The sequence below is a fragment of the Mixophyes fleayi genome, chromosome 3 (assembly GCF_038048845.1).
Source record: "Mixophyes fleayi isolate aMixFle1 chromosome 3, aMixFle1.hap1, whole genome shotgun sequence".
In the NCBI taxonomy this organism is placed as follows: domain Eukaryota; kingdom Metazoa; phylum Chordata; class Amphibia; order Anura; family Limnodynastidae; genus Mixophyes; species Mixophyes fleayi.
The window spans coordinates 145,225,707-145,244,752 of NC_134404.1; the positions used below are offsets into that span (position 1 = coordinate 145,225,707).

Consider the following 19,046-nt stretch of genomic DNA (forward strand, 5'->3'; position numbering starts at 1 on the left):
ACCAACTTGCTTTGCACTGCCTAAGCTGCCCACCTTCCAGTGTGTACTCGGAAAGAGTTTTCAGCACTGCCTGGAACCTTGTCAGCGATCGGTGTAGGAGGCTACTTCCTCAAAATGTGGAAAAGATGATTATAAAAATGTACCTCAATTTCCACATGGGAGGCCTTTTCCGCCAATTACATCAAAATACTGAGACTTCTGTAATGGTGGATTCCAGTGGTGATGATTTAATAATGTGTGAGGATGATGTACACACTGATGAAGGTGAGGATGATGACAACAACATGTTACCACAGTAGAGTTCATTAGCAGCACTGTTACCTTAAGCCCATTGTTAGCTTGTTTTGTGGGGGGCCCAAACAAACCAAGCACATCAGCCTCAAAAGTGGCACTCTTTGTCACTGAAGTCCTTGGTTTGTTAAAGTGTGGATGTCCTTTTTAAGATCCAACATAATGGTGGGTTGGAAGATCCAAGTACAATTCCATCTTGCACCACTTTTCCTTTCAGCTACCGCTGTGTGCCAATGTTACCTACATGTACTATATACTGTTATGTGCTTAGCAAAATTCTTAGACATCATTGATGATGCAGATGACTCGGCACAACATTTTGACATTTGGTCTTGTCTACTGTAAAAGAATTGACCAGAATTAGTGACACCTCTGCTGTAACTCCACCTGATTCTACTACTATTAACTATCAACATCCAAAGAATGGTGGAGGATTACTTTTAATTCTTTTGAATAAAGACAACCATTTTATTAACAAAGAACAACGTTGCTTGCAGAGGTAATGTAAGTATGGATGTCTAAATAGACGTATATATGTATTACCCTCCACTTTGCTGCTGTTTAATCAGTATTGCACAAAGTGTTTGTAATCTGCACTTTACGTCAAAGGTACCTAACTATATTATAATTTTTGGGGAATTGGGGCTGATTAGAAGCTTAGTGATGCTTGCTTTTTGCTATGAATTACAATGGCTCTTTAATGGATTGTCAGGCACCCTGGATTGGTCTGGGTCTGATAAAAGCACGCATCCCCTAGGGGAGGGGTGCAGAGCTCGTTGCCATGTTTTGGCTGTAGAATTACCACAGTTATCCAATGAACCATAACTGATTTCATGATCCAAGCACCATTCCATTTTGCAGCACTTTTCTTTACTGACACTGAAAAAAAGCAATAATATGTGACTTTTAGCAAAAAAAAATATGGATTTTTAGAAAAAAATCAGAATCCAAAACAGCAAAGGGTGGTTTTTCCAAAACCAAAACACGAAGTTAATCCAGATCCAAAACCAGAACACGGGTGTCGGTGAACATTTCTAGTTTATACCTTCTCTTTCAGTGTACTGTACCACTTTGGGTTACAAGCAGATGCTGTTTTGTGTACCTGAAGGTAATAAACTATTTTGGCTGGGTATCCATAGCGTGAAACACGACCTTGGAAATGTTAGGGAATTCGGTAGCCTGCTGTTGCTGTCACTCACACTGCCATGCCTTGTGACGCACATTAAATAAATAAGTTTTTGTTTTCATCTTGTAGCGTAATCATGTATTAATATCTATTGAATCTGATTTTTTTTTTTTATTAAGCAATGGCTAGAGTTTTCTTAAGTTTGTTTTCATATACTTTGTAGCCCCCTACATAGAAAATCTGTCCTGAATATTATTATAAAATAGTTATGTGACTTTTTCTCATTACTGTTAAAATACCTGTCTGCAGGGGACATGCTACATGCTTTTACTAAACATTTACTTCATACATACAATCGCACGTTCTCTACTGTTTTTGAATGGAGTTAGTTTTTGAATTATGTTGTGAGACCTCTGTGCTGAATACTCCTTACAATGTAACAGGTTTATAATTAGTCTTGTACATGTGAAGGTTGGCAATGATCCTGCAGCTGTTTAATGTTATAATTAAAGTTTTGTAATTAGTTTACGTACCTCTACATGCTTTACACAAGGTGTTATAAGGAAGCTTGATCAACCATTTCTTACTGTAGTTACTATTTGAATCTTTGGGGGAGCTCACATATAATATATAGATTATATTGTAAATTCAGGCAGTCAAAGGGGTTTATTCAGGCGAATTTCACACAAGACCACATTTGAAAATAATTTTCAGGGACACCTCACTGCAGAGTAGGCGTGTTTGACATGGCGTGTCGGGTACCCATGTCTGTTCAGCTGCACCTACTCACTCACTCTGTATGTGAATAAGCAGTGATGGCTGCACATGATATGGCACGTTGTTCACGTCATCTGCTAGATTGTGTGTGTTTGTGTGCTCCTTTATTTCGCATACCACCTGTCACTCACCGGACCGTGAGTGCCTCTACTCTGGTGCGAGGTCCTCCATCTTTTCTCGCTACACCTGTGTGGAATCGTGGCCGCTCGCTATCCTGCCATCTGCGCATGCGCAGGTCTCGCTAGTAGCTTCACCTGTCCATGGAGGTGATTGACAGATCAATCACCTCACCCTATTTGAGGCACCTGCAACCCTAGGTAGGGGCCTGATCTTGAAGTCTCATTCCCAGTGAACTTCTATAGGTGTGTGCAGATCCCAGACTGCTTCCAGCTTTACTCGTTATACAGTTTCCAAACTGTGTGCAGATTGTTCTTTCTACAGCTTCCACACTGCTCCCTGGTTAAACTCGGCGGCGGTTCCCACACCGCTACAACACTATCATCCCGCTGATCGTGTGACAGCTTCCACGCTGCTCCTGGCTCTATTCAGCAGCGGTCCTCTGACCGTTCCAACGCTGACACCCTGCTGATCGTGTTACAGCTTCCACGCTGCTTCCCTGCTCAACTTAGCGGCGGTTCCCATACCGCTACAACGCTTCATCTCCCAGCTGATTCCGGATATACACAACTGGGTATGCGTTACTACTATTGACTATTATCTATGCTACTCACATACCAGTTGCATCCATTATTGTTTATTGCGCAAGGTACAGGTACCCATATAGACTGTGTTTCCGCATTGCTCCAGTTAGGACTGCTGTCACTCAAGCTCGTTACCTACTCACGCTACTACTTGGCGTCATTGTGCATAAACTGCTGTGTTCAGCTTCTCCTCACTGCAAGGCATCAACTATATATACAAACTATTCATTGTGCCTTCCAAGACATTGCTATACTCGCGCTGTTCCCATACAGCCACAGTTTGCCTTTCAACTTCACTCTCCTGCACCTGGACAAGTCCTCACTCCCTCCACAGCAGTGGTACAACTTGCTGCACGCAGACCACTGACTTCCCTGCTACATACCTGCACCTGAACAAGTCCTCCTATCACAGCGGTGGTACAACTTGCTACTCGCAGACCACCGACTACCCTGCTACCTACCTGCACCAATCCTATTCTTCCCATCAGAGCAGTGGTACAACTTGCTGTACGCAGACCACTGACTCCTCCTCTACTTATCATCACATATCCACGTCCACTCCTCGTGTCTACATTATCTTCAGTCTCCAGTTTACAGCTCCAAGTCGTTGATTGCCTCAGACTATCTCTACTCTACTGCTGTTGTGTCGCTCCAATCATTCACCTGCCTGCTTTGAGGTGCGTGCCATATCCCCGCCTCTCCAGCAGAGTACCATCTGGTGAAACTCTGGTAGCAACTCCTAGTGCCTGTGACACCACCTTGAGCACTTTCTCTTTATTTGTATAAACTTTATGGTTATACCATTTTTAAAAAGGCAAAATAAAAGATTTCTATAAAAATAAAGTTTTACTAGTGCTTGAAATGTGTAACAACAATGGTACAACAAATATATATAATGGTTCTTGAAGAGAACTTTTATAAAGCAACAAAATGAAGATTCATTGACCAAAATTGTTGAATCCAACTGGTTCTTATTGTGGGTGAGGAAGTTTTTCTCCCATGGTACCCCCTGCCGCCTCCTTCTAATTTTCTCAGGTTTTACTCTGGGATTTTGTCCAAGCCCCTTATGAGAGAAGACTGGAAAGGTATAACAGGAATAGCTGAATCCTGGTCTGACACCACATGTAAAATATTTTTTCTTAATGACCCCAGGTCCGATTAAAACTTCTCTCATATTCGTAATGGAATTTCATCCCCATAGAAACCCTGTTTGGTTTCTATGTGTGAGCCCTGGTAGAGTCAACTTAAATCTCTCAGCTTGGGTTTATGTTCAGATTGTATAGTCCACGATCAATAGTGAAATTGGCCTGTAAGAGGTTTGTAATTTTAAGGTTTCTTCCCGGCTTTTGATCATGACCTTAACGTGTATTTATAGCAGTTTTTCTTTTATTATTGCATTAAAAAATACCTGTAAATATTTGCTTATTTTGTTTTGTAGAATTGTATAAAATTCCCCACTTGGCTCACCTGATCCTGTTATCTTGAGGGGTTTTACAGTTTTAATCACCTTTTAAATTTCCTTTACTGTTTATATGCGCTAAAAGGGCTTGTTGAGACGACATTTTATTCTAGTTTAGATGGTCCTGACTGTATACATTTGTATAATGAGCCTAATCCTTCAGAATAAAATAAACCAATCTTAAGGTGCAAAATTGGATAGCATGATAGAAAAACAAATATAATGGTCAAAAGTAAGTTTAAACCACAATAACTCTATCAGAGAATACAATTGTAAACCAGTTGTGGGTAATAGCAGACCATTAATGTTAGTAAATCAAGGTAAGGAACAGATGTCAGCTGGGTGCTGGCTAAAATGCAAGGAGGTGAATGTAAAAACAACAGTGTTTTGTGTTTATAAACCTATGTGTTTTACCAGAAAAATATGTCCTCAGCGATAAGTGGACCGCCTCTAATTAGTTTAGTTGGTAGCAGATTTGAGAGTTCTCTTATTACTTAGGTTAATTTGCAACCCAATGGAGATGGGAACTAGACCATTACTTTACCTTCCCCCATTAGTAACGACTTCTGTGAGGCTCTCAAGATATATAATGGAAGCATCAGAGTGCTTCAAACTTTAAGCCCGTACTAATCCGTATATAAAAGCCAAGAAAAGAGTGTTTTCCAAAACAAAGAAGTGTTTAATGGGACAGGTATGCTCAATAGTGCAGATGTCCCCAATGTGTTATATTTGTGACTTCTGTCATTTGGATGGCAGAAAGGATACCAACGAGTTGTAGGAGGACTCTGCTGCCACCACTAGGCTCCTTTAATGGCGCATAGAACCGCTGCTGGGTAGCTGGTATAACTGTTGCAGTGCCTCTTTGCTGTGGGCTGACTGGTACCTCCTGTCTTTGAATCAGGACTGCTGGGTAGTGGGCAGAGCGTTGACACGGACGCTGGGTTCAACACAGGACATCTGTGGAAACAATTAGAGTATAAGCTCTTATCTGTTGGTCACAGGATACTGCTGGCAATAGGTGTAAGGCAGAATCTTCAAACAGTGATGTTTATTGGGTAACTGGGTTTTTACAAAGATCATTACACACACACACACACGCACACACACTTCCTCCAACATATGCCTACTGCATCAGAAATCAATATATTTCTAATACAAAAGTCAGTACATTTGCAATTATATACCACTAATTGAAATATCTTTATACAATAAGTTATTTGTAAGTGATCCAGCCACATGTATATTCAAAAAAACAGAGGCACTGGAATAAATATACTTAATTATAAAAAGAAAAACCTCATTATGATAATGTAAGAGCACTCAATATAAGAACCAATAGCCAAGAAACTAATTCAGGTTTCAGTCCAAGGAAGTGGTTGTGTGTGTGTGTGTGTGTGTGTGTGTGTGTGTGTGTGTGTGTGTGTGTGTGTGTGTGTGTGTCAATTCTTCTGAGTACACTTAAACACAGTTTTAGAAGGAACTCTGCAGGGAGGTTGTTATAAACATCTTGGGGAACTTACCACAGAACTTCTGTGGATGTAGACTTGCTCAAATCCTTCTGGCAAAGGGTTGTCATACCAAATATTGATTTGATTTAGATTGCTCTTCTAGTCATTCATTTCACATTTTGTTAATTACTAAAAATAAACTATTACCCCTTCTATTTTTTTTTTTATTTTTTTTAAGCATTCTTACTTTTGCAGCATTTTTTCCACACCTTGCAAAAACTTTTGCAGATATATATACATACTTGCCTACATTCGGCAAGTGTAGTCCGGGAGAGGGGCGTGACTAGAAGGCGGGTGGGCGCTGTCAAGCGCGTCATTTTGGCCCCGCAAAACTGCATTTTCGTCGCGGGAGGGCCAAAATGTCGCGATTCACTGCGAATCGTGTCATTTAGGCTAGGCGGGTGCGGGAGACTTGCCTGCTTTCTCAGGAGTCCATGAGACCGACCCGAATTTCGGGAGTCTCCTGGACATTCTGGGAGAGTTGCCAAGTATGTGTGTATATATATCTCCCCCCCCCCCTGTCCTCTCCCCCAATCCCTGCTGAATGGTTTAGAAGATATTTTTTGCAGAAAGGCACTGTGTGAACTGGTTGATTTTATATAAAGAGGCAGGGCCAGTGATTTCACAGCAATGAAGTCTCAGATTTTTGTGCTGTGTGAGATCCACAAACACACATCCTAATGCGAGCTGAGCTTCTAAAGTCTTTTAATGGTGTGGGGAATTAATATATTATCAGATGCAAGGGTATGTCTGGTTAACACTGAACAGTGTATTTTACCTCTTATGATAGGTTTGTTTTGAGTATTAGTGGAGGTATCTATATATGTGTGTGTGTGTGTGTGTATGTATGTGTATATATATATATATATATATATATATATATATATATATATTATTATTATATTATATTATATTATATTATATTGTGGGGAAATGAGGTATTAATATCCCCTTAACCTATCTGTACCTCGTTTCTCACAAACTGCGAATTATAAAAACATATAATTTTTCTAGCCCTCTGGTTCCCCATATTTGTCAGTCATATTTAAGCTTGTATATATTCTATTTTGAAAGTAGTTAAAATGTATGCCGGCATGGTTTTGCTATCTTGCAGACTAGTCCATTGTTCCAGCCTAGGAAAAAGGATTATTGTCCGCCAGTCCTGTATGAATGTACATCACACCAGGGGGTTTCTTGTCTTTGTTTAGCTGTGAGCTCTATGTTTAATTACCGAGAACTGCATTGTGTATTTAAATGTAAATATGTCTGGATTGTGATCTCTCCTCTTTAAACAAACTCTGCTGTACAGCCACAGAACAATACCTGTCCCTACTTAAATCAGGAGTGACTCAACTGCTATCCCTTTGTCTGTATCTTTACCTGTGAAAAGGTAAACGCAGAAAATCAGGCAGGTCCTGAAATTGCTGATGATGTCATTTTTGGGCTTAAAAGAGAGCTCGAGAGGACTGTGTGTATGTATATTGTGACAGAGTCATTGGAAGGAGGCTAGATACAGAGGTATGTGTCCCAGACTTCCAGCATTGTATACATAAGGCCCAGTCCGGGTCTTCTGTTCTATCAGTCTCTAACAGACTGATCAAGGGATGCACCTGTGAGGTGCTTGTAATAAGGCAGCTGGGATATGCAGCCAGTGTCTCAGACCTGGGAGAGGTGAGCTGCCTCCCGAGACACTCTGTTGCAGGGAGCAACAGTTGCATGTGGTTTGGTGTATGTGTGGACATAAGGTCCTACACATGAGAGAGGGCCTCCATAAATGTATTAGCTAGAAGCCAGACAGCTAGGATTTTATTTGTGTTTTGTTCCTATTTTCAAGCTGGTGAATAAACTGGCTGTGGCTGTTATTCAGAAACTTCTGGACTCGTGTGTTTTACTGCTGCTGTTCACCCGGGAGATGATACCTGTTCCCCTGACTATATATATATATATATATATATATATATATATATATATATATATATATATGCGCCTAGCGGCGTGTGTGTGTGGAAAAAACTATTTTCTCAGAAAGGGCTCATCCAATTGACCTGAAATTTGGTATACTGACATTATTTGACAAAAAAAATTATAATAGTGAAGTCAGTTAACTTCCATCATCCCCCCTTCCCCCCGTGGGAGGGGTAGTAAAGGCTAAATTTACGAGTTGAGGACTCAAACTCTTGATTCCTTCCGGAATGCCAAGGCACAGATTAAGATTGAAAGTTGGAAGCATTATTATGCTATTGAGAAATCTGAATGTTAAGAGAGGACTGTGCAATGGCACTCGATTAGTAGTGAAAGCACTGAAAACGAATGTGATACAAGCAGAAGTTTTGACTGGCTTTGCTGAAGGAGAGAAGGTGATGATACCTCGGATTTACTTATGTCCATCCGAAACAGAACTGCCGTTTAAGCTAAGACGGCGGCAGTTCCCTTTTGAAGGCGGCATTTACTATGACCATTAACAAGTCACAGGATCAAACACTTGACCGTGTGGCTATTTATTTACCAGAGCCTGTCTTTGGTCATGAACAATTATATGTCGCATTTTCACGAGTACGGAGAAGCAGTGATGTGAAAGTGCAGGTTATGAATACTGCCCTTCAAGGAAGACTGATTGAGCACAGCGATAAGGTGTTTAGCAGAAACGTTGTGTATTGAGAGGTTTTAGACCAGTAAGACGATGGAGATTAAGGATGTGGCGATGAAGATGAAGGATGAGGTGATGGAGAAGAATGATGAGGTGGTGACATGTGGACAAAACCACGTTAAAAAAGGGCGCTTACGTCGGGAAGTAACCCTCTTCCCCTGAGGAGGTCTGGCCTAGCCCTAAATGCATGATAACCTTTTTAACACCTTAAGTAGCTTGATTTGACTAGAATGCATGAGTATCATGCACGGGTTAACTCGTGTGTGTGTGTGTGTATGTATGTGTGTGTGTGTGTATATATATATATATATATATATATATATGTATATGTATGTGTGTGTGTAATTTTCTTTACATTACATACATTAACACATTTTGAGATTTATTTATTTTTTATTTCTCTCCCTTTCTCCCTTTTTTTTTATAATTACTCTTTCTGATCTGTGTTTATTATCTTACAGGTTACAAAAATTGGAATCAAAGGGAACAACTGTCTCAAATCAAAACCAAAGTGCACCCGTTACTACCAGTGTGCCTGTGAGTAATAGCCAATTTGGTAGTCAAAATCAAGATCCCAAGAAAACTGTGAAAAGTAAGTGTCAGGTTTTTGTTTTACTTGTGTCTTTTTATATATTGTAAGATCTGAAAACAGTTTTATTTCCCTCTTTTTAAGATTCTTGTGATCAGGGCTGCCTTTAGAAATTGTGGGGCCAAGTACAATTGAAACTGGTAGACCACCCCACCCTCCTTGGTGAAGAAGTATAGCATGAAGCCATGATGCCCGGAACAAGGATTTTCCCCCCACACATCCCCACATGCCCTTTATATGCCATCAGACCTCCCAACCTGCCATCAGACCTCACCACATGCCCCTCAGACCTACCCAACATAATATAAAAAACGCCTCCCAATTTAATCGCCCAATATCACTTGCCCACATTCAGGTGGCGGATTGGGAACTTAGTGGCCCTGGAAAAATTCTGGAATTGGCCACACATGGTGGGACCAAAACAAAAGTACGCAGGGTTAACTCAATTATCCGTAACCACATCGGTCATCAGTGGCAGACGAGGCTAATGCAACACGCAGTGGTAGGCGGCGTCACAAGTAAATAGACACAAAGAAAGGCTATAACATATTTCTTACGGAATATGTTGGCACTATATAAATAAATTATGATGATGCTATACCCCAGGTATTTAATGGGGGGAATTAAATTCCCCCTGAACATCACAGCGTTAAGAGCATTACCGTTAATACAGCAAATTCAACCCGGCTCAGGGAGCTGCGAGCAAAAACCAGCGTTAAAAAATTACCGTACGAACAGTAATTATGCACACTAATACCGTAATAACGGCCTCGTTACTGTTAACAGTAAGGCAGCCAATTGAATTCTCTCCAATGAATGTAAAGAACTGAAGACTGAGATGCAAGAGGAATGAGACTACATTGTGTAAACAAAAAGACGTTTCACACACCGCACAGGCAGGCCATGCCAGCCTCCTAACTCATTCACTTCTGAGATCCCTCTCCCCTTCCTATAGCCTCCCCCCATCAAGCATTTAACAATGACTAAATTGCTCCTCACGTGTGCGAGTATGTGGTAGGTAAATTATATTGTAATGTCCACAGGGACTGACGTGCATGAATAAAATGTTGGTGTTCCACACAGATGTAACACATGTTCGTAATAAATAGAGAGTAATAATAATAATAAGTAAACGCTATACAGAAGAGTAATTGCGAGTTTCCAAATTTGCAGGATAATCCATTCAATTCCTAATGAATTTACTTGCAATACCTACTTAAAAGTGACCAGGTAGAGAAATTGAGAAATATGCCAGTGCTGGAATATTGCAAGGACAGCAGCACTGTCGGGTGTGAGAGTATCACTGTTCTGTAGTAGAATCAAAACATAAACATGTAACATGGTCTCATAACACGAATAAACACCTTAAATGCTACCAAATAATGAGGATGAAATACAATTTCGGATGTTAGAAGACACAGGAAGATGATGCAGTAGGCTGGAAGCAGAACTATTCCACAAGAAAATTTTGTTGCCAATGATTATCTGATATTAGCTCAGTACTCTGAATGTTCAGTTCAGATCACTTACACATAGGAGTGCGCAGAACCCTCCATTAGGGTGTGCACCCCAGGAAACCGAGGGAAACTCTGTGCCGCTGCTCGCTGCCGAAAGGGCGTGTATAGCAAAGTCTAGGAGTAGGGTGCCTAATAGGGCCCCCAGTTCATGCAACGCCAAACAATAGAGCCTCCAGTTTATATAATGCTAAACGCCAAACAGTGCCCCCAAATCATACTATGCAAAACATTGGAGCCCCAAGATCATATTATGCCACACAGTAGTGCTCCCAGATGATATGCCACACAGTAGTGCTCCCAGATGATATGCCACACAATAGTGCCCCCAGATTTGCCACACAGTAGTGCCCCCAGATGATGTTATGCCCACATACTTTTGTACCAATTTAAATTGTGACACCCACTAAAACACTAAACACTGCTCTGTAGTCCTATATGTGAGTCAACTCACCTCTCACACTGATGTCTGTTCCGCATTGGTTAATGGAAGGGCTGTGAGCACGCCTTCCTGAGCTCCAGGACGCTGCGCTATATAGGATAACTCCTTCCTGCGTGTGGTGATCCTGCAAGCTGCAGCCCACTCTCAGTGAATGGCAGCCTGGCGATTTACTTCCAGGAGTGCGTCACTGTCGCCCTTTGGGGCGCCCCTTTGTGGTGAAATTAAAAAAACCAAAAAAAAACCCCGAATGAATGGAAAGAATAGCAGGCGGCCTCAAAAGATCACCAGCCTATGGCCAAATCCGCCCCTGCCTACATTCCAAACCTAATGAAGGCAAGCACATATGTAGAGAGGGGAGTGGTGAACAATCTAGAGGAAGTGGAAGTAGGATTAGAGTGGTTGACTGGGATGGAGAAGAGATGAAGAAAGGGAGAGTAATGTGACTAGAAAGGCATCTCATTGGTGACTGGTCCTGGGAGTACGGGCCCTCTGGTCAGTCTGGGTCCCGTTCACTGGCACACCCTGTACCCCACTGATGGCGGCCATTCTTGTGAGAACTACCCAGCCTGTGCTCCTTTTAAATTAAAAACCCATTTGTCTTCTAGAGAAGATAATAACCTTATCAGATACTCATGCTAAAGGTTTTGGGGCTTTTAAAATGTAAGGAATATATTTTCAACATACAGCAGATTTCTGTTTGTTGTGTCTAAGAACTGAGGACAGTAGCTTGCACACAACTTTTTTTTTTTTTCATGTCAACTTTTTTTTTATTGAATAATTCTGGCACAGCAGGATTTTGCCCTGTTATAATAAGCAATTGTGTTTGAGCATGGAGTGGCTTATTAATGCTAGTGCTTTAGTCTATAGAGGATTGCCAACATACGGTTGTTGTCAAAGTCAGGAGTTTTAAGTATGGGAAAACAAGTATTGAATATAAGATTTTGGGGGAAAAAGGAGACTGGAAAAGTAGGCACACATTGGAGCACTAGCAAAGCAAACAACTATCCACAGTGGTGATCTAGCAACTGTGGAATCTCTTTTCACAAGAGAAGAGATCTGTTGATAAGTATATCGCACTATTGTAGGATCAGTATGGGACAAAGGAGGTGGGGGAAACAGCACCACAGCAGTCGATGACATGACTGCTAGGTATATTAATGTCCATGTTTCTGCTACTGAACATGTTTTTGTTGTTGCTGGACATATTTCTGGTGGTTGTCAGATGACCAGTGCTCCTGGACACATTGCTAGAAATATTCAGTAGTAGTAGCAGCAATGTTTCTGTTGCATGGCATCTTCCTGGCTATATAACTCCTGCTGGCTGTATTACTGACAATATTTCTGTTGCTGGGCACTACTTTTGCTAATGGGTATAGTAATGTGTAAAGTGTTTGTTACCTTGTTTTGTGGGGTGCCCAAACAAACCAATGGGCTTAAGGCAGCTAAGGTAATAGTGCTGTCAATGAACTCTACAGTGGCAAGATGTTGTTGTCATTATCTTCAGTCTCATCCTCACCCTCATCAGTGTGTACATCATCCTAACACAATATTAATTCAACCCCGCAGGAAACGACCATTACGGAAGTCTCGAACATAAATGTCAAAAGCAAAAATGTAAAAAAAAAAAGCTTTTACCTTTTTTTAAAGAAAAATACACTTCTTTAGTAAAGGTGAAACTTTACTGTAGAAAAACATAAAATTGCCAACATGTCATTTTTCCCAAATATTAATAAACCTTCCAGGATCAGCAAGCTTCCTTCTGTCAGCTAGATCCCAGCACCTGCAATATACATTTTCATCATCCTTCCCCTCATCAGTGTGTACATCATCGCTCAATACTAATTAATCCTGGCTGGAATTCACCATTACAAAAGTTTCTGTACTTTGATCTAAATGCCAGTAAAGACCTTCCTTGTGGAATATGTAGTTCATTTCATGACAGAGCTGTCACAATTTTCGGGCAATTCTTTTAGACCAGACCAAATGTCAAAATGTTCTGCTGAATCATCTGCTTCAGCCTTGGGTCTCTTAGAAACTCTTAGCTTTTTCCTAGCAGCCGTAGCCTGAGAAACTGAAGGAGGGGACGCTGTCGTGTCAGGTACCACTTCAGCTGTCAACTTGCTCACCAGGAGCTCATTGCATCGTTTGTAATCTGGCATAGTGGGAAATAAAGAGAAGACATAGCTCTTAAACCTAGGATAAAGCATAGTTGCCAAAATGTAGTGATACGATTTCCAGAAGTTGATAACCCTTCGATCCTGTACTTCATCTACAAGTTTGAGATACTTAGCGTAATTTCTTTGTCTCATCACCTCCTTCAATTTTCCAAGGCTGTTTTCCAAAAGTTTAATTAAGGGAATCACTTTGCTCAAGCTGTCGGTGTCTGAACTCTGTTCACAGGTTACTACTTTGAATTGTTTCAGCACCTTGCACAACATGGAAAGTATTTTCCACTGCGCTGGACTGAAATACATCCCCCTCCTTTCCCAATGTTATGGCTTGTGGAGTAAGCGTAGATGGCTTTTCGCTGTTCCTCCATCCTGACAAGCATATAAAGTGTGGAATTCCACCTTGTTACCACTTCCTGCTTCAGTTGGTGGCAGGACAAAATAAATTGTTCTTGCAGCTGCTGCAATTTCGTACATGCTGTTGCAGAATGCCAAAAATGTCCCAAAATTATTTGGGCCACAGACAGCATCCCTGTCATTTTTCAAAAGGCACTGTACCACCAAGTAGATTGTGTGAACAAAACAGGGAATGTGATGGATTTCACCCAGCTGTAATGCTCTCACAATATTGGTGGTATTATCATAAATTACATATCCTCAGGGGATATCCAAACGGGATAAGCCAGGTTGCAATGATATCTTAGTTTTTCAAACAGGTTGTCATCGATATGCCTTTTAGTGTAGCTGGTGATACAAAGTGGTATCCTACATTTGTGTATTTGCAACAGGTTGAGGGGGATATTTGTGTAGCTGATGAGGGTGCTAACAAGGATGTTGATGAGGATGATGTTTGTGTAAGTGCAATGGCTGCTAGGAATAAACTTTGCATCACCACTGGGTGTCTTGGGAAAGCTGATGAGTCGGCACAACATTTTGCCATTTGGTCTGGTCTAAAAGAATTGCCCAAAAATTGTGACAGCTCTGTTGTAAAATGAACTACAAATTCCACAGGGAAGGCCATTACTGGCAATTACATCAAAGTACAGATACTTTTGTAATGGTGGATTCCAGCAGGAATAAATTATCATTGGGTGAGGATGATGTACACACTGATGAGGGTGAGGATGATGACAGTGTAGATTGCAGTTGATGGGATCAAGCTGAGAGAAGGGAGCTAGCTAATGCTGCAATGCTTGTTAATATTTTGTGTAGAATGGCATGTAGGCAATTTTATGTTTTTCTACAACAAACCCTCACCTTTATTAGAGAGGTGTTTTTTGGGGGTTTTTTTTTTGTTTTTTTTTAAAGAAAAGAAAAAAAAAACACCTACAAGTTTTTGTTTTGTTTTTTACATTTTTTTTTTTTTCCCTGACTGAAAAACATTCTGCACTTGAACATAGGCTTCAGCACATGACGTAGAGGGATTAGTATCATCGTGACTGAGACTGGAGAGCGACAAGGACACTGCCACCCCTCCTATTTCTGTATGAGCTATGGCACAGTAGAATGTCACTGGAGACTTTAATGAACACTGCCAGTCCTATTATTTCTATTTCAGGAATTACCATTAGCAATGGCACGTAGACTGGCAACAACACTGAGACCTCTCCTGTTTCTGTGTGTGCTATAATAACAGTGCAATGTGACTGCAGATTTTGAAGATCACTGACAGCCCTATTACGCAACAATGACGTTTTGCCTTGTTTTTACTTCCGAGGGCGTGCGAAAGTACTGAGCTGGCTCGGCTCGGTACTTGGATCGGCAAAGATCGGGTGGGCTTGGTTCTCGGAGAATGAAGCATCTCTAATAATTATTGAATTTGATTATTGTTCAGTGCATCGGTGCATTCTCTAAATGAAAATAACGCCAGCCATATATTCCAGAATATGTGGCCTAAAATAATAATTCTATGCTTGAATTGAATAGAACATCACCATGTTGGTATATGCGGTCGAAACTTGACCTGTGCTTGTATTATTTTCTGCTAACGGGCATCAGTCAAGCAGTAAGGGGGTCTGGCTGCTCTGCTCAAAGAACTAGGCAGCCAAATATCATCCAACTAGGCCCCTCTGTGTATGGCCAGATTGGGCATTCAGACAGTTATGTTCTCAGGCCAAAAGGTTGAATCATCCACAAGGATTGATGGTTATGTCCATCTGTGAGAAACAGCTAGTTTTCCCAATGGCTAATACGCCCCCCGCAGAATCGGTGTATATGCAGCGAAGTTCATTCCAAATGACTTATACGAAGAGTACACAAAAGAAAAGTACAGCATATATTGTAACTGGATAACTCTAAGATTCATGCAGACTCTTAAACCAACTTGGCAGATTCACCTGCTGGGACTTAAACATCATTGCCAGAAATTGGTGTGTTGTACATAAATGCAAAGTTTAATCTTGCATTGATACCAGATTTTTAATACAATTTTAATAAATTTTGCCATTGGGCATATGTAAGCCTCATGGTGTGTAGAATTTGTACACTTTTGTGGATAACACCCATTCTCATCCATGTGAGTGCTTGCTATACAGTGATGTGGGCTGTGGGCAGAATCTGACACTTTCTAATGCCCGTATCAATTAAACTTATACCAGCAACCTGAAAACCCACATAATGTGCAAAATAAGAAGTTAAATATGAAGAGATGTGTCCTTGTTCTGACCTCTGAAAATGCCTCCATTATCGTAAGGAACTTCCAATATAGTGTTGGATCTGTATTTACACTTGAAGAGGAAAAAAGCTGGCAGAGCTGTGAGAAATTCTTCAGCAACCGAACTCCCTGCCGACCATGGAAGACTTTCAGACACTGGTATCCATTATCGAAGTGAGGCTCTGCCAGGAACTTTCCTCCCTGCAAACTGACATACGTCAGATTGTCACATGATTATACATGGTAAAGGAGCAGAGAGAAACCTCTAACAAGTGTTATAATGCTTCAAAGCATCATTAAACCCCACTGTTTAGAGCTCAGGGACATCTACAAGCGTCTGGATGAGCTTAAATGGGTGCACAGGAATTTCTGAAGCCTGTCAGAAGTCTTAATCACACGCAGTGGCAAAACTACCACCACTGCAGGGTGGCACAGCAGTTACAGGACAAAGGTGAGAGGGGACTGGCTGGAAAAAGTGTGTGGGGGGGGGGGGGGGCTTATTCTGCGCATGCGCCAGTATGGGGAAAGCCATATGACTGTAATAAGCAGATAACATAGGACCCTTATGTTATGCCCTTAACATCAGCAACATATCCCTCCCAGACTGATTTGATTCATGCTCTGAAGAATCACTGGCCACATGTTCCCAGGTATACTGATTGGATGAATACTGGAAAGCTCAATGCTCACTGTCTGACTTCTTAGGGACATATTTGTGTGCAGTGTAATTTAGGTTTTTGAGCGGTTTTTAACAGTCACTGGAACCAATTTGTTGTTTTTGGCTCTTGTATTCATCATTTCTGACTTGCTGCCCTTTTTGCCAGGGGGTACTGTGGACACACCCTTCTGTTTTCTCCTCTGAAAGATATCCAGATATGGGCTTTAATTTGTCATTCAGGTTCCGCAGGAGCAAAATTTATCTCTCGCTTATCCTTAGTTATTGTGCCTACACCATGTGTTTTCCCACTCTGCCTCCTTATTCCATTTCACTTCTTGTCCTTCCTCTTCCATCACCCAAATGCACCATACCTAGGCTTATACATAATCTGAGATTTACCCTTTAACTAGCACAGCATGCTATCAAATAGTTTCTTTCCCAGATTAAAACTAGTGGCACACACCCAGAATTTTCTTGGGTTACAATTTTTCAACTCCAAATGGCTTAACACTTCAAATTGCTTTATGCATTACATCAGTGATGGGCAACATGTGGCCTAGCAAATCTTCACTTGAGACCCCAGCTCTAATCCCCCATTCTGACTTACTCTCTGCTTTGATTTGCTGTATTCATAAGTTTGAATGGGAGCAGCCAGCTTCCGTATCATGTGGCTACTTCTGCGTAATGCTGAGGTTATGAAGCACATTAGAGGTGGAGAGAGTACAATGCTTTCTGCACCATGTGGTCTGCCCAGGGCCGGATTAACCATAGGGCTAACTGGGCTACAGCCCGGGGGCCCTTGAAAGTGCTCAGCAGCAGTATTGATCGGTCGGGGGCGCCCCCGGCGCGATCAGTGCTGCTGAGCACTTTCACTGCGCTCCTTCTCCGGCGCGCTGTAGTCTCCTTACTGAGGAGATCTCGTGGGTCTCACTCTTACGAGATCTCCTCAGCAAAGAGCGTACAGCGCGCCGGAGAAGGAGGTAAGTGCTGGGGGGGCGGGCAGCTCAGATCACGGGGGGAGGGGGGCCTCACGGGGGAATGGAGGCCCCCTTAGCCCAGGGGCCTCCATTCCCTTAATCCCGCCCTGGGTCTGCCACCTTATTCTAAAGGTTCCGGATTGATGGTTAGCAAGTTTTAGGCTGCCATTGATAAAATTTATTTAAATTTAATATGTGTAAGTTACTCAATTAGTAGTGGGAGATCTCTAGTACTGCTAATGAGTCGGAGCACGTGGTTTAATTTTGTGGCAAGCAGGTGTGGTTTTGGATCAAAAATAAGTTTTAGGGATCATATGGAAGTATTTTGGAGATTTTTTTCTATTGAAATTAAGGGTAATGCATGAAACTTTTTTGAAAGTTGTGGGGTGCACATAAAGTATATCAGGTTACCCATCACTGCGTTTACAAGCTGACAGGCCTGTTGTAGCTTTCCTACAGGAGACCGACTTTAAACATAACTCCCCAGTTTCTTAAACCAGCATTATCATATATTTCTTCGGAATAAGGAAGAGGCAAAAACTAAGTGAATGGTCCATGTTTTTTTTTATTTATTTATTTTTTTACTTTTTGACGTCGTCCTTAACTTGCAACACTCACTTGGGGATAGTCTTTTTCTCCTAGTGAAGGGGTCAATTTTGACAGCTTTAGTTTTACTGAAAAGTGTAGGCAACTAAAGGAAAAACTAGCAATATTAATCACTGTCAAGCCACAACTTCATACAGGTGAATGCAGAATGTGTGAAAAATGGACTGCACTAGACACATATAAACCTTTTTTTCAGTTTTGTTATAGGGAAATGTGTTTGAATATTTTAGAGCATCGGATTTTCATTTTCAGTAATTGTTCTAAAACCTTGTTTTCTCGTCCTTTAGAAATTGCACCGATGATGGCAAAATCCATGCGAGCTTTCAAGAACAGAGTAGGACCAAGATAAATTTTAAGATGCTGTGATGCTCTCAAAGTTCCTATGATTTAGTTTGAAATGGCAAACAACAAATTGTTCATATTTTTTTTTCCTCCATGCTTGGTGCCTTAAACAAAATGCTATTTTGTCAATTTATGTATGAATTGGTTTATATTCTAATAAATAATACTAGAACTGTCAAACAATTGTTTTGAAACATGTTTTCAATTGTTAGATTTGGTACACAACAAAATATTAAATTGAGGAAATAAAAGAAAGGTACATCCATTCCTTACTACCAAAGATCCTTTTTATGGTCTGGAACAGATTCTGTATAAAAATACTCAGATTTGTCTAATGGTATTTTTTTGTTGTTTTTTTTGCTTTTCTGTCCTGGATCTCTCCTGCATTTTCTGACCACCCTTTCTACTATTCCCTTATTCTCTAAAATACTATCCTCTCCCAGTTTTCATCATATTTGTACAACCGATCATTCATGGCTTTCTTAAATGAAGCACTCATTCTCCCCCACTATTTTGGAGTACCCAGGGTCCATATCCCATTACTTTTCTCAATTTTACACTATTGTACATTTATATTCACATGTGCTC

The 19,046-nt window shown here is 41.0% G+C and overlaps 1 protein-coding gene across 1 annotated transcript in view; it reads left to right on the plus strand.

Moving 5' to 3' along the window:
* The window catches only part of LOC142142792 (elongin-A-like), a 77,930-nt gene extending 59,301 nt beyond the window's left edge, over positions 1-18,629 (plus strand). Inside the window, exons 10-11 of the mRNA XM_075200602.1 lie at positions 8,971-9,101; positions 18,404-18,629. Of these exons, the coding sequence (XP_075056703.1) occupies positions 8,971-9,101; positions 18,404-18,465 (193 nt within the window). The 3' untranslated portion in view covers positions 18,466-18,629. The remainder of the gene's footprint in view (positions 1-8,970; positions 9,102-18,403) is intronic.
* The last annotated feature ends 417 nt before the right edge of the window (positions 18,630-19,046 follow it).